We start from the raw sequence: 14,684 nt of genomic DNA on the forward strand, positions 1-14,684 counted from the left end.
GGTTCATGGGCTGCTGCGTCATATACAAGGTGTGCCTGCCTTTGTAACATGCTCACATTCCTGCTCTGGAAAACGGCCAAGCTCCCTGGGGGGGAAGCTGGTGACGTTAAGTGTCAGTCGCTTATTGTTTTCCCCTGGATGGGTGAGATGATTTATGGTGTCACCATGGCTCGGAAACCTGGGAAGGAGCGTCCCCAAGCAGTGTGCCCCAAGTGGCCAAATTGATGGGCTCGTGTGCGCTGGGACTGAGCAGAAATGGGACTGTAGTGGTGATAAGAACCACTTTCTGCAGGACCTGGGCCAGGTTGTCGCAAACAGCAGAGGAGGAGGTGAGCAACTGGACTCTTTGCACACAGCTGTTGGACAGTGCAACGAACCACCTAGGAAAGTAACGGACTCTCCGTCATGGGAGGTTTTTAAGCAGGTTGGGTGGGTGGCCATCTGCTGGGGAATCTTTAGCTGCGATTCCTGCATTGCAGGAAGGTTGGACTAGATGACCCTTGGAATCCCCTCCACAATTTCATGATTCATATATGCTGACCTGCACACAGAACATAGCCGGGAGACTGGAGGGCTCTAGTTTTCTACATGCAGGAATTTGTATGGAACGATGTTCTGTTTTTGAGAAGCCTGTATATAAAATCCTGCACAGACAATTTCATTTCCAGCAATGCCCAGCTTGCTCCCATTTTCCCATGAAAATTGATGTGAGTTTGAATCTGTTACAGGGTTTCCCAAACTTGGGTCTCCAGTGTTTCTGGACTACAGTCCCCATAATCCCAGACTACTAGGTCCTGCTAGCTAGGTTCTCCTTCTGGCTCTTCATCCTTTGCAGCCCTGACTCCCACCTCATCCTCCTGCAACGTCAGGGCCTGGCCATTTGCCTGTTCCTTTGTCTTCTGAAGACCTTTGGAGGAGGAGATCTGCCCTGTCCCCTGCTTTCATCTTGCTCAAGGTGCTCTATTTTTGGCTTCGACCTTCTCTGCTTTGATCTTTCTTTCCCTTTGATATCTGGTGTTTTTAGAAACTTATTGACTTCCTAAATTCCTCATCCTACCAGGGACCAATTTGAAAGTCAGTTGGTGCCTTGTCCCCATATAAATAATCCAAGCACAGCCTAACAGATAATCTAACAATGGGGGAGAACACAGCTCAGATGCCTGCTTTGCAATAAATAGCCCACGATGGATGGGCCAGAACAAAGTTTCACGAAACTAAAAATTGCTTGCAACCTGAATCCCTAACCCTTTACCCCTAACCTGAACCACTTCATCTAACAGTCATCTAGTCCAGCCCTGGCAATGCAGGAATCTCAGCCAGTGATTCCTTTTAGTTCTGCCATTACGGCATGTCAGCAACCTTCAACCCAGCAAATAGAACTGGATGTGTTTGTTAGATGGAGTGTGGAATGCATAGAAATTCCCCCTGCCACTGCAGACAATGGTACTGCGCAATCGTTCATTATAACTCAATTACAGTAATTAAAACGGGTGGGATGCAGCAGTGGAACAGATGAAGTGATGGGGCGGGGGGGGGGGGGGAGACCAACAAAATTTTGCACGCTGCCATGTCGTCAACTCAAGAGAGCAGCAGCTGACGGCATGCAGCAAGCTGCCTCCTGCCATCTGCTCCAGGATGCAAGAGCGGCAGGGCGATGATGCTGCCATTGTGCACTCCACAGGGTTAACTTGAGGGGGACGGGGACAGGTGACATTAAAAGGCACAGAGGACTACTCTGCATAGAGATGCCATTGGGAGAGGCTGCAAATATCCATGCAGGCTGCGGATGGAGCAGACATTTCATCCAAAACGAAATGTGGGCCGGCCCATCTGTTAGGCAAGCAGTACCACAAAGGCGGGTGTCAAATCGTTGTGTGCTCTCAGACCACCTGCCTACAGAGCTGCCTTCCACCCAGTTTGCTGACTGCCAGCAGCACTAGCCAAATGCAGAAGCTCCTCCCTGGGACCCCAAGAACCAAAGAAAAGGCCTGCCGAGTCCAACATCCTGTTCTCGCAGTGGCCCCCATGGGAAACCTGCAAGCAGGACCTTAGAGCAACAGTACCTTGCTCACCTGCGATTCCCAGCAAGTGGTATTCAGGAACATCCCGATAGTGGAGGCAGAACTCAGCCACTGTGGCTAGGAGCCATTGATAGCCTTCCTCTCCACGAATTTGCCCGGTCCTCTTTTAATTCGCCCCATCCTACTCCTCCTTGTGGGAGCAACCATTGCTCAACTATGCGCTGTGTGAACCCTCCAGCATTCAGCTCCACTGGGTGCTCTCAGTTCTGGCATTAACAAGACTCTTCCCCATCCCTTTCACCATTTCTAGTTGCAGCAAAACAGCCACAATAAAATGCTCCTAGAGGCCTAGGCCTTCGTCTAAGGAAGACTTTCATTGTGGACGAGGTGGCTTTGGCGAGCGCTTGGTTCACACTGCAGTACTAGGGAACGTTATTTATTTGCCCCTTCAAATGTGCCTGCAAGGCCAGCTTGCTCCAAAAGCCGGAGGAAGAACCCCATTCCACAAAGAAGGCAAGGGCAATGTACTTCCAAAGGCAAGCAGGAGGTGACAGGAAGTGGCCCACTTTACCTCATGAGGCAAATCATCTAGTGCCGGCCCTGCACTTTATTGCTATTTATTTATGGCACCTTTTTCTTCACGGAGCTCAAGGTGGTGTACGGCATTCTCCCCCTCCACATTTGATCTCCGCAACAGCAGCCCTGTGAAGTAGATTACGCAGAGGCAGTGACTGGCCTAAGGTCACCCAGTGAGTAAGGGGATTTGAACCTTGTTTGCTCCCAGGTCCACTACCGCACACTGGCTCTACTGAAGTCTCTCCAAGTCCATCTCTACAAGCACATTCTGAACAAGAGGGGGATGAATGTCCATATTCCTTTTGCCTCCCACGAGGCCTGGAGATCTTTAAATCCATCCTCACCAACATGGCTCATTAGCCATGGAATGTGGCTTGTCCGGTGCTTAGCCACCCACCTTCTTTCGGGGCTCCATGCCTGGTTTGGTGAAGGCTTCAGCCTACACGTAAACGCCATCTGTTGACCTGCCCTCACAACCGTTTCCTGGAATCGCTTGAGCGTCACAGATCTATTCCCCCACTGTTGCCTGACATAACAGCTTGTATCAAATGGAGCCACTGTCAGACCTTTTCTGGAAATAAGCCTTAACAAGACACAGAATTGACTGTGATATTAATGACCTGTTATTTTACAGCTTAGTGTCTATTGGGGGGGAAGAGGCTGACCATGATGCTCAGAGAGTGTCAACGACTGCCAGGAATGGTAGGGATCCTGAAATTTGGACCAGGCGCTGATTTCAGCTCTTCTCCTCCTTCTGTCCCTCTGGCCACATTTCCACCATACATTTTTAGCAGTAGAACTCCCCCAAAGAATTATGGGAACTGTAGTTCGGGCAACAGTGCCAAGTGTCGTTGGGAGACCTCCATGCCCTTTACAGCGCTGCAATTCCCAAAATTCCCTGGGAAGAGGCCTTGACTGTTAAACCACTCTGGGAATTGTAGCTCAGTTTTGGATGTTTTGGAATACAGTTGTTATTTGAATTCTCATTGTGAATTCTGATTACACCTTTCCACTCGTAACAAATGTCCAAGGCAGCTTATATTAACAAAATTAAAAACCAGGACTCTATCCTTCCAGATTCAGTTCATTAAAAAGAAAGAGATTATCCTGCAACTCGCCTTCCAAGTCAAGTGCTGAAACTCACAAGACTTACTCATCATATGCTAAGCCTCATAAAACCAAGGCTGGTTTAAGCAAGCAAGCATAAATATGTTTTGCTCCATCCCATGTTATTTTAGAGTTGTATCACCCAACACAGAGCATCGTGAAGAGCTAAAAGCATCCTTAAAAAAACAAAACATGATAAAGAGGAATTAGTGCTCTGAGTTCTCAAAAGCTGCAGTAAGACCCAGAAGAGACATAGGCAGGAAGGGCCTTAGAAATAGTGGCAAATGGAAAATGGATTTAGGTTATCCATAAATTTAACCTTTCCAAAAGTGCTGACTAGGCAAAGGTTATAGCAGAGATGAATCCACTCATAAAGGGCAGAAGACTGGAGGGAACTGGCGGATGCAACACCCTCTGCAGAGACTGTGCCAGGAGGGGGACGCCCCTCCCAGCCCACGAATCCATCTTCATTCCTTACTAAGGCTATTGGGTGATTTCGGGGGGGGGGGGGATCTCCCTGGCCACAGTCCCAGCTACCTTGCTCCTTTCCCACCTACAACTCAGGCTTCACCTTTCACTGCAGTATATTTTATTGGAAATGTGGGTGGTTGTTCTGCTCTTTCCTCTTCCAGCCGGGGAAAGTTCGGGAACCACTGCTGTAGACTATTGAGCTAAATGGATCAATAGACTGCATAAGGCACCTTCCTGTGTCATCTCTAAAGCAGAGCCGGCCCTATTAGTAGGCAGAGTGAGGCAATGGGAGACAGATGGAGGGGGTGCAGCAGTGGGAGCTTCCTTCCAAAAAAACCCAGGTTGACAAAGACTCGAGTACAGAACAGAAGGAACACAATGGTAAAGGGCCCCCAAAGTTATTTGCTGCTGCTGCTGCTGCTGTTGCTGTTGAACTGACCTGCATTGCAGGGGGTTGGAATAGATGACCCTTGGGGTCCCTTCCTCCTCTACAATTCTGCTTGGATGCCAGTTGCATTTTAAAACCACCACCACAATCAAAGCACACCCGATCAATTTCTGTACCACCGCCAGTTCAGAGACTTCCCTTCCACTCCATCCCGGTTCCTAACTAGAGCTAAGAAACACACACACCCCCCCGAAAGGCACAGGCCACCAAAGAAAAGTACAATCAGGAAAAGAATCTCTCTCCACTCCATCATCCTTTATGCACCGGCATGGCCTTTAATAAAAACAGGTAGTTTTTTTTTCACCTTTTAAGCCATAGTGTTTTGTATTTTTTTTAAACCAGATCAAAATCAAAAATTAAAAAATAATCCATAAAAATGTGGTATAAAAATTCTCTTCCATATGCTACATTACAGGGCAAGATCTTCTGCTACACAAATACGTAGATTTTTTCCCGTGTTTAAATCTTATTTTCTCCTTTAGTACAAAAAACGTCAGGAGGGCGAGTCTCCCTCCTCCTCTTCCTCCTCCCAACTTTCACTTGATCCAAGAGGCTGGGAGAGGGAAGATTTGCCACAGCCACATGAAACCCCCACTAGATGCCAACGCCACCCCCAGTCCCCGTCGCACAGAAATCGCTTCGTGTTAGTAAACTTTTTAAAAACAACAACAACCTGCATTTAAACGTTACCATCTCTATCACTTTTACTTTCATCGGAGTGTTTAAAATAAAATAAGAAAAGCCCACACAAGTTGCTATTATCTTTTTTCTCTCTCTCTGGCTCCCTGAGCATATTGTTGAACGTTGCTTTCTTGAAACCCCTTCCTCAGCATCTAGGCCTGAAGGTCGCACGTGACAGGCATGGTGGGGTCCAAAACCTATCCGGACACGGGCCTCTCATCGCTTCGCTCCAAAGACGGAAGTGCTTTTAAAAAATAAAAAGAAGAATTCCTATAGAAGACGGTGGTGATTGTTCCGTTGCTGCCACCCGTCAGCGGCTAAAGGTTGCAATCCGGACAAGGGCTTGGGTCTTGAAAAAAGAGACAGGGGATGCTTCACAGGTACGGCAGTAGAAGATGGGAGGCCGGAGGGGAATTTCGCTCCCGCTAGGGGCAAGTGGTGGGTCAGCATAGTCTCTCTACCAAATGAGTGTTTTGGGGGGGGCAGGACAAGGATGGCCACCACCAAAACCAAAAAAACCAAAACCCCAGTGGAATACAGTTACAGCAGACCAAAATAAGAGGAGAAAAAAAAATACACAGCTGGCCCCCGAGGCCACAAGGAGTCCCCCACCGTATTAAAACTCGTCCACTATTTACATTTCCCACAAGTCTTACAGAGAGACAAAGAAGGACGAGTCTCTGCCGGGAAGCAAATCTGGTCCGGAGTTTGCTTCCCCGAGATCACAGGCATGAGAACCAAGAAGTTAAAAACCAGGAAAAACCACAAGCCGGCTGAGGTCTCCGGAGAAGACGTCTGCAAAATCCCGCACAGCTGGACCAAGCGCCAAGGTCTCAATCGCCACCCGAGCAGCAACCCTAAGAGGGCGATGGAAGATCTCCCCCAGCCCCACAGCCAGGTGGTGCAGCTTCCACAACAGAGAGCATCATGGGAACGTGCTCAGGCACTCTCTCCATCTGCCTGCTGGAGTCCCAACTGCCGCCTGGTCGGATCGCAGTCTGCCTGGAGTGTGGTGGCCCTGCAGAATCCCCTGGGCTCAGTAGATCACCTCGTAGACTGTGGCCTTCTTGTCCCCCGAGCCCGTGACGATGTACTGGTTGTCCGCCGAAATGTCACAGCTCAAGACGGAAGAAGATTCTTTCGACTGGAGGCGGGAGGAAAAAGGGAAAGGGAAACTCAGCAGGGCTATAATCAGCTTCAGCAAACGCATGTCAAGATCTATCAATACTAAGAGACATTAAGGGTATAAGTGACGTATCAGAAACATGGCGGGAATGGTGAGGGCGGGGCTCAATGGGACACAAGAGCTAAAACTGGGTTCCCAATAAGGTTTGGGTTCCCTGGGTTAGACCCGATCTGGTTACTCAAGTTAACAGGGGGAAAGCACTCTGCTCGTGCTCAGAGGTGCTGTTTCCTGTCCCATCAAGTCACACTTTCCAGCTTGTGTCTTGGCACCAAGATGGAATGGTAGAATCTGATCTGTGCAGACAGACACACCCACACCCACACACCCCTTTCAATCCAGATGGCACCCAAGGCAGGATTTGGATCCTGGTAGCAGGAATGACCCTTACCTGGAATATGCTTGCTCCATAGGGAGTCCTCCAAGCGTTGAGGAGGTTATCTTTCCCGGTGCTCACAAACCACTTCCCTAAAGGCACACAAAGCAGAGTTTCAATTCTCCCCGGTCAGAAAGGAGGCCAGAATAGTGACAGAATCCAGTGTGACATGATCCCCAGAAACCCTACAAAAATCTCAACCGGGAAATTCAGCTCTCAGTAGGATCTAACCTAGGAGAGGGAAGACTTGTGGGATCTCTTCTTTTAACTAGAACCACCAAGAGTCAATGTGGCATAGTGGTTAAGTGTGTCAGACTAGGACCTGAGTTCAAATCCCCACTTAAGCCATGAAGCTCACTTAATGACTTTTGAGCCAGTTACTTAACCTCCCTCACAGGGTTGTTGTAAAACAGTGAGGAGAATTATGTATGTCACCTTGAGCTCCTTGGAGGAAAGGTGGGATAATAAGGATATAAAGAAATAAAAAAGGTCTACCAACCAGGGCATGGTACAAAAGGCATAACACTTGGAATTAAATAATTTTGAGCCCAAGATTTTGCTTTTGGGGACTAGAACTGAACTGGACCCACAAAAACCTTCACTCCTGGTTACCCCAAAGCTTCCTTCACTTCATAAATAGAATTTATCCCCAGGGAATGGGGAGTCATTTACTTGTTGCCATTGTAAAACCATGGGAAATCCTTGCAGATCTACCACAAATCACCCAGAGATGGACTGGTTGACTCTGATTTACCACCTTGTCCACCACTCCGATCTAACTTTTGTAAATGACAGTAATGGGTTCATACTCTCCTGCAACATATTCTATTACATCCTTCCCCAACCTGGTGCCCTCCAAACAGTTTGGACCACAACTTGCATAAGCCTCAGCATCCTAGGGCTGGCTGGATCTGGTGGGAGTTGACGTCCCAAACATCTGGAGGGCCCCAGGTGGGAAGAGGCTGCTCTAAGTCACAACAGCAGCCACAACTCAGGTTCCACCATGGAAGGAAAGGAGGTAAATAAAAGCAAGCCACTCCATCAGGTCAAGGCCTGTTCTGATGTTGCTCTCCCATACCTCGTTCCTGCCACCGAACTAGGAATCTCCACAGAAATTAAGGTAAGGAGCAGACCAGCATTCACCCCTCCCTACGGGGCTCCCTACAATGCACCTCCCACGATGATAAAATCGTCTCTTAGCAAGCAATATAATCTAAGCGCCATTTTGGCAGCTGCTTTGCACTGAGTCTGTGGTTTATCGAGCCCTGTCCTCTCTATTTGGACAGGGCAGAGGGCTCTCCAGAGTCTCATAGAGAGAGAAGGGGGAGCTTTCTTGGTGCAGCTACACTGAGGATTGAATCTGGGACATTTCGGACTCTGTAGACCCTTCCCCAAGAAAGAGGCAACTAACTCCATTGATATTCTGGGCCCCTTACCGCAGTAGGCAAACTTCAGCGACAGGACACAGCTCTCGTGAAGGTGGAGCTGGTATTTGTCCGGCTTGGTGTGGTGGAGAACTTCCACGTTGCTGCTCTCCATGCCCACAGCCAGCCATTCACCTGTGGGGCAGTAGCCCAGCGAGAAGATCTGTGGGGAAGAAAGGAGAGCAGGCCTGAAAGGGGTGTCTCCTCCAGGAAGCAACCTCACTTTGAAGTCTGCTTGGGAGGACACACACATGCACGCAAACTTTAAAATTCAATCCCATTGTATATGGCAAGTAGAAGGAAGAGAAGTTGCACACTAGTAAGAGATGGGGAACTGGAGGACGAGGGTGCTGGGAGTTTCCATTCCCCCTTAGTAGCAGACATGGGATTGTTACGTGTCACATGTCTGTTTCTTTGTCTTGATTTATGATTAATAAATCCGTAGGTATTAGTATGTATCCACAGCCTCAGCCTCTTCTGTTTGTGTGGTTTACACTGCTACGTATAGTGTGCTCAAGTCAGCTAGCTTGAGTCGCTGATTTACGTCGGAGCCAGAAGTTGATGGAGAAGAAGAAGAAGAAGAAGAAGAAGAGTTTGGATTTGATATCCCGCCTTTCACTCCCCTTCAGGAGTCTCAAAGCGGCTAACAACCTCCTTTCCCTTCCTCCCCCACAACAAACACTCTGTGAGGTGAGTGGGGCTGAGAGACTTCACAGAAGTGTGACTGGCCCAAGGTCACCCAGCAGCTGCATGTGGAGGAGCGGAGACACGAACCCGGTTCCCCAGATTATGTGACTGCCGCTCTTAACCACTACACCACACTGGCTCTCCGCAGCGTGATGGCTGAGAGGGAAACAATCCAGCTGGGGGCTAGCCAGCTGGCCTTTCGACCCCCGGATGCCAACGAGGAGTTCTACACTCAGGGCCCTGAGGCTGCTGTACATTCAAGACCTACCTCCTTCAACACACCCCATTGGTAAGCAGCCAGCTCCTCTGGCTTGCAGATCAAACCATCTCCTAACCCAGTGGGTCCCAAACTTTTTGGGGTCCCCACCCCCTTGGTTCTATAAACTCATCCCCAGTGCCCCCTACTCTACCAAAAGCATTATTCAGAATAGCGCTTTGCCCGACCCACTAAGGAAGGTAATAGCACAATAAAATCCAAAACAATAAACTAATTTTCAATAGGGATACAAAAAAGGGAGATGTGAGGAAGTCAAGAAAATAAGTGAATCAAAGATGAGAAGTAAAAAGAGGGATTTTTGTGTTTTTTCTTCCTTTTTTAAAAATGTGTTTTTTCTTTTTTTGGGGGGAAACTATTTTCCCTTTTTTCTTATGTATTTTATAATTTTGTATTTTTGTGTATTTGTTCTTGTTTTTTCTTATGTTTGTTGTCTCTCCTAAAACTTAATAAAATATTTATTAAAAAAAAAATAAAATAAAATCCAAAACAATAATTGCACATTTATTCAAAACCCAGTTCCAACTACTGAGTTTAATTCAGTCAACAAAATTGATGGACTTGATTCAGGGACACCAGCTACACCTCCAGTGTCATCTTGCCACCCCCTTGACTCTTAGCCCCCTCCAGGGGGTGGTACAGTCCCACTTTAGAACCGTTGTCCTAGATAGATTTCCAGAAGAGTTTCCCAACTATTTAAGGGCTCCTTCTCAAGCACGGAGTGCCCTATTCCTCCTTCACCTCCAGCACTTTACTGGGGTGAGATCCCTGCTGTGGATCAAGCTGCTCAAAACCTCAGGTGTCCTACAAATGCGCTCCAAGTCAATTCTCACCAGTACCTGGAGCTGGGTGTGTGGGGTGATGTCTGCAATTGTAGGATAAGCAAATATAGGGGTGCAAAGGCTCCCCTTTCCTGGCCTGCAGAATTTGAGCACAGCCTAGCATGGAGAGGCTCCCAGCAGCAGAGGCTCTCCTTGTCGGGGTTGCACAGAAAAACTCCCCTGGCCCATCCACCGGGGCCTCCTTTCGACACCAGAAAGATGCCATCATTTCCACCTCAGCAGCAAGTTCCCAAAGTGCCCCATGAAGGCTCATGTGTGAAGTCCAGCTGAGAGATAGGGACAGGAACTCACTCAGGTGTCCTGGACTGTTCAGCCTGAGGCTTGCAGGTCCAAGAGATACCACTATGGAAGTTGGTAAGGAATAACACTGCCAAGCTTTGCTATAGTGAGCACACCAGATGCTCTTGAGCTTTCTGTCCCCTTGTCCAGGCTTTTTCTCTGCTCAAAGCTTCCATTTTCTGAGCATCCCAAGCAGAGAGAGATGCTGTTACACTCGGGTCCTGCATCTGGTGGGCCACTGAGAGGGCAGGATGGTGGACTAGATGGGCCCTCTTTGGCCTGGTCCAGCAGGGATCTTGGTATGGTCTTCAGAGTTGCTTCTTAAGGAAGCCCTCCATCCTGAGCAGGGCTGCTGCCTCTAGGAGAAAACGCTGAGGGAGTCCCACACCGGCTTACCTGGGAGGTGAAGTCGTGCTGCTGCAGCTGCCTGCCTTCCCGGAGGTCCCAGGACCGCACCGTGTTGTCCAGGCCTCCTGTCCAGAGCTTGGTGCCATCGTGGGAGATGTCAATACAGCTGGCACCGTCTGTGTGGCCCTGGAATTGCCTGAGAGAGAAAACCAACATTCAGAGACATTTAGGAGAAGGGCTGTAAGCTCACCGGTGCAGGGTCTGCCTTGCAAGCAGCAAGTCCTAGATTCAATCCCCAGATTCTTTAGGTACGGCAGGGAGAGAATCTTGACCGAAAACCCTGGAGACCCACTGGCAGTCAGTGTAGACCAGGAGTAGGCAACCTAAGGCCCGTGGGCCGGAAGTGGCCCACGGAGGCCATTTAACGGGCCCCTGAACCAAGCTGCTCGCTCAGCAAGTCCCCATGTGCTGCGCTGAACCGGCGCAGTAAAGTGTGGGGACTCTCTTCCATGGCCCCAGAAATTGCTTCTGTGCATGCCCAGACACCGGAAATCGTGTCTGCGCATGTCTGCAGTGCTAGAAATCACTTCTGCACATACCCAGATGCCAAAAATCACTTCTGCACAGGCGCAATTTTTAGCGTCTGGGCATGCGCAGAAGTGATTTCCGGCATCGTACTGTGCCGGCCCAGCCCACGTAGGATCTCCGCTCATGCCCAGTAAGCCTTGCTGACCCCTGGTGCAGACAGTACTGAGCTAGACGGACCAATGGTCGGACTCAGTGTAAGGCAGCTTCCCATGTTATTGTGAGGGAGGATTTAAGCCTCTACTATCAGGGTCCCAAAGGTCCTTATCTCCAGCTTCCACTTATTTGGGAAGGGAAGGCTTGATAGACACAGCTGCTGAGGAACACACCAGAGGCTCTTGAGCTTTCTGTCCCCTTGTCCAGGCTTTTTCTCTGCTCAAAGCTTCCAGTTTCTGAGCATCCCAAGCAGAGAGAGATGCTGTTACACTCGGGTCCTGCTTGCAAGTTTCCCATTGGGGCACCTGGTCTCAGAACACAGGAAGGTCAGTCAGAGCACTGGGCCCAGCTAGCTTAGTGCAGTCTACATGACCTGGCAGCATCTCCCCAGGGTCTCAGACATTTCCTGTGAGAAGGGCCTGCAGGATCAGGCCAAAGGGGGCCCATCAAGTCCAGCATCCTGTTCCCACAGTGGCCAACCAGTTGCCTCAATAGACCCAAGCACAAGAGCCCTCTCTCCTCCTGTGGTTTCCACAACTGATATTCAGAAGCATTGCTGCCTTCAGCTGTGGAGGCAGAGCACAGCCATCATGGCCTGACGTGGAGATGCCAGGGCCCTTCTGCATGCGAAGCAGGTACTCTACCCCTGAGCTGTGACCCTTCCCGCTCTTCCAGAGCAAAGGGTGAACAGAACATGGCACAAGAATGCAGCTCTTTGAATCCCTTGGTTTCATTTGGACAGATGCTTCCTGCAGAATCTCCTTCCCCATATACCCAAGACTTCTTTGAAAGCCCTTCCTTACCACCAGGACCTTACTCACCTGACCAGTGTTTGGTTATGGAGATCCCAGACAGCAATGTTGCCGTCGCTGCAACAGGAGAAGCAGACTTTGGCGTCCGGGCTGATGGCCAAGGCATAGCAGGCGGGGGCGGAGGAGGTCAGCTCTGCCTTGATCCTGGGGGTGGGGGAGGCCAGGTCCCAGATGGTGAGAGTGCTGGCCTCGCCCCCCACAATCAGTGTGCGCCCGTCTGGGAGGAGCTTGCAGGAGCGGATATAGTTGTCCCTGTTCTGGGGGCAGGAAAACGTAACATCAATGACACAGCCCAGCTCCTAACTCCATGCAGACAGAATCCAAACAGTTCAACTAGCTATCTTTGAAACATTTGACCATTCCAGATACATATAGGGGGATGTTCTCTTAAGAATTAAATATATATATATTCCCCAGAGCAAAATGGACTCTGGGTGCTGAGTTAGGCAGCTTGAGCAAAATATTACCGTATTTTTCGCCCTATAGGACACACTTATTTTTTTTTGGGGGGGGGGAATAAAGAAAAAAAATTATTCCCTCCCCCCCGAGCCCCAAAGAGCAAAGAAGCCATGACAGCGAGCAGGATGGATCCCGCTCGCTGTCCTGGCTTCGTTTTTAGCCTCGGGGCTGGGGGTCCGGGAGCGAAGCCAAGGTTGCGCAACCTCGCCATCGCTCCCGGAGCTTGTGGGGCTGGGGGTGGGGGAAGCCCGAGCTTCCCCCAACCCCAGCCCCTAGAATGGGTCCGGGAGCGATGGCAAGGTTGTGTAACCTTGCCATCGCTCCCGAAGCTGGCTTGCGGGGCTGGGAGCTGGGGGCGGGGGAAGCCCGAGCTTCCCCTGACCCCAGAACAGGCTGTTGCCCACAAGCTTTGAGAGCCTTGAGTTCCCCCCGGGCGCGCAAGGCTTGCAGACACCTGTGCGAAGCACGGGGCGTCCTCTGGAGGGCGCCCCGTGCTTCGGGCTGCAAGCTGCTGCCCGCAAGCCTTGTGAGCCTGCGGGAACTCCCGCCGGGCTCACAAGGCTTGCAGATAGCTTCCTGAAGCCTGGAGAGCGAGAGGGGTTGGTGCGCACCGACGCCTCTCGCTCTCCAGGCTTCAGCGAAAGCCTGCATTCGCCCCATAGGACGCACACACATTTCCCCTTCATTTTTGAAGGGGAAAAAGTGCATCCTATAGGGCGAAAAATACGGTAATTCTATTACCATAATCTGATTTTTTAATTGAGACATGATTAGTCAGATGCAAGAATATTACTACATTTGCAGTTTTTGCCAAATAATATTGATTAGTTTTCCAAATTTCTAACAAATCAGTGCCAAACTACATCAAGTTTAATACAATTTTCCCAAAAAGTCGACTTCCGGCTCTTCGTCTTAGAAAATTATTACATTATTGAGATAAATAAGGAAGAGGTTGCATTGAGCATGGTAAATATCCTCTGAAATACATGCCATTTCCAAATATAGCGAACTTATATGTGAACCATGCAAATATTGCTATTGTTCATGTGCATTTATAATGTTTAAGTAAAGGTAAAGGTACCCCTGCCCGTACGGGCCAGTCTTGACAGACTCTAGGGTTGTACGCCCATCTCACTTAAGAGGCCGGGGGCCAGCGCTGTCTGCAGACACTTCCGGGTCACGTGGCCAGTGTGACAAAGCTGCATCTGGCGAGCCAGCACAGCACACGGAAACGCCGTTTACCTTCCCGCCAGTAAGCGGTCCCTATTTATCTACTTGCACCCAGGGGTGCTTTCGAACTGCTAGGTTGGCAGGCGCTGGGACCGAGCAACGGGAGCGCGCCCCGCCGCGGGGATTCGAACCACCGACCTTTCGATCGGCAAGCCCTAGGCGCTGAGGCTTTTACCCACAGCGCCACCCGCGTCCCTTATAATGTTTATTTACATATAAATCCATTAAAATACATGGAGAAACAAATAAAGGTGCAAAGAACCCAGGCTGAGTTCCCTAAAGCCAGCTGCTGACATGGAAAATCCTCAGTCAGTGGCTTATAACTCATGAGTCATGGACCCAAAGACCAAAGGCTCCTTGGACTTTAGTGGAGGGCCATCCATTTCCGCCGCTTACCAAGCAATCCAGCTGGGAGATGGGGCTCTTGGTGCCAGGCTGGCTGATATCCCAAATCTTCACACATCCTTTCCCACCAGTGTACACGTGCCGGGTAGGGTTGCTGATGGTCACAGCACACACCACCTCGCCATGGCTCAGCGTGTTGATCTGACGGGCGTGCCGGGGAATGCCGGGGCCAGCCAGGGCGTCGTGAGGAAATGGGACGGGTTGCATCTGCCCATCGGCACTCACGTGAAAGGAGTAGGCTCTAGGGAGGAGACAAGAGAAGGGGTGCTGAGACTGGTGGTGGAGGAGGAGGAGGAGAATGAGGGCTCTGAAGACCAGTT

The 14,684-nt window shown here is 50.0% G+C and overlaps 1 protein-coding gene across 8 annotated transcripts in view; it reads right to left on the minus strand.

Annotated features, from left to right (window-relative positions):
• Window positions 1-4,875: 4,875 nt before the first annotated feature.
• Window positions 4,876-14,684, minus strand: part of TLE3 (TLE family member 3, transcriptional corepressor) — a 51,651-nt gene continuing 41,842 nt past the window's right edge. For all 8 annotated transcript variants that reach the window (XM_081838881.1, XM_081838883.1, XM_081838880.1 and 5 more), the window contains exons 15-20: window positions 14,356-14,605; window positions 12,280-12,527; window positions 10,766-10,913; window positions 8,300-8,450; window positions 6,879-6,955; window positions 4,876-6,448 (exon numbers count right to left, since the gene is read on the minus strand). In XM_081838881.1, coding sequence (XP_081695007.1) covers window positions 6,341-6,448; window positions 6,879-6,955; window positions 8,300-8,450; window positions 10,766-10,913; window positions 12,280-12,527; window positions 14,356-14,605 — 982 coding nt within the window. In that variant the 3' untranslated portion in view covers window positions 4,876-6,340. The remainder of the gene's footprint in view (window positions 6,449-6,878; window positions 6,956-8,299; window positions 8,451-10,765; window positions 10,914-12,279; window positions 12,528-14,355; window positions 14,606-14,684) is intronic.

The sequence above is a fragment of the Podarcis erhardii genome, assembly GCF_964252035.2.
Source record: "Podarcis erhardii genome assembly, chromosome: 14".
In the NCBI taxonomy this organism is placed as follows: Eukaryota; Metazoa; Chordata; class Lepidosauria; order Squamata; family Lacertidae; genus Podarcis; species Podarcis erhardii.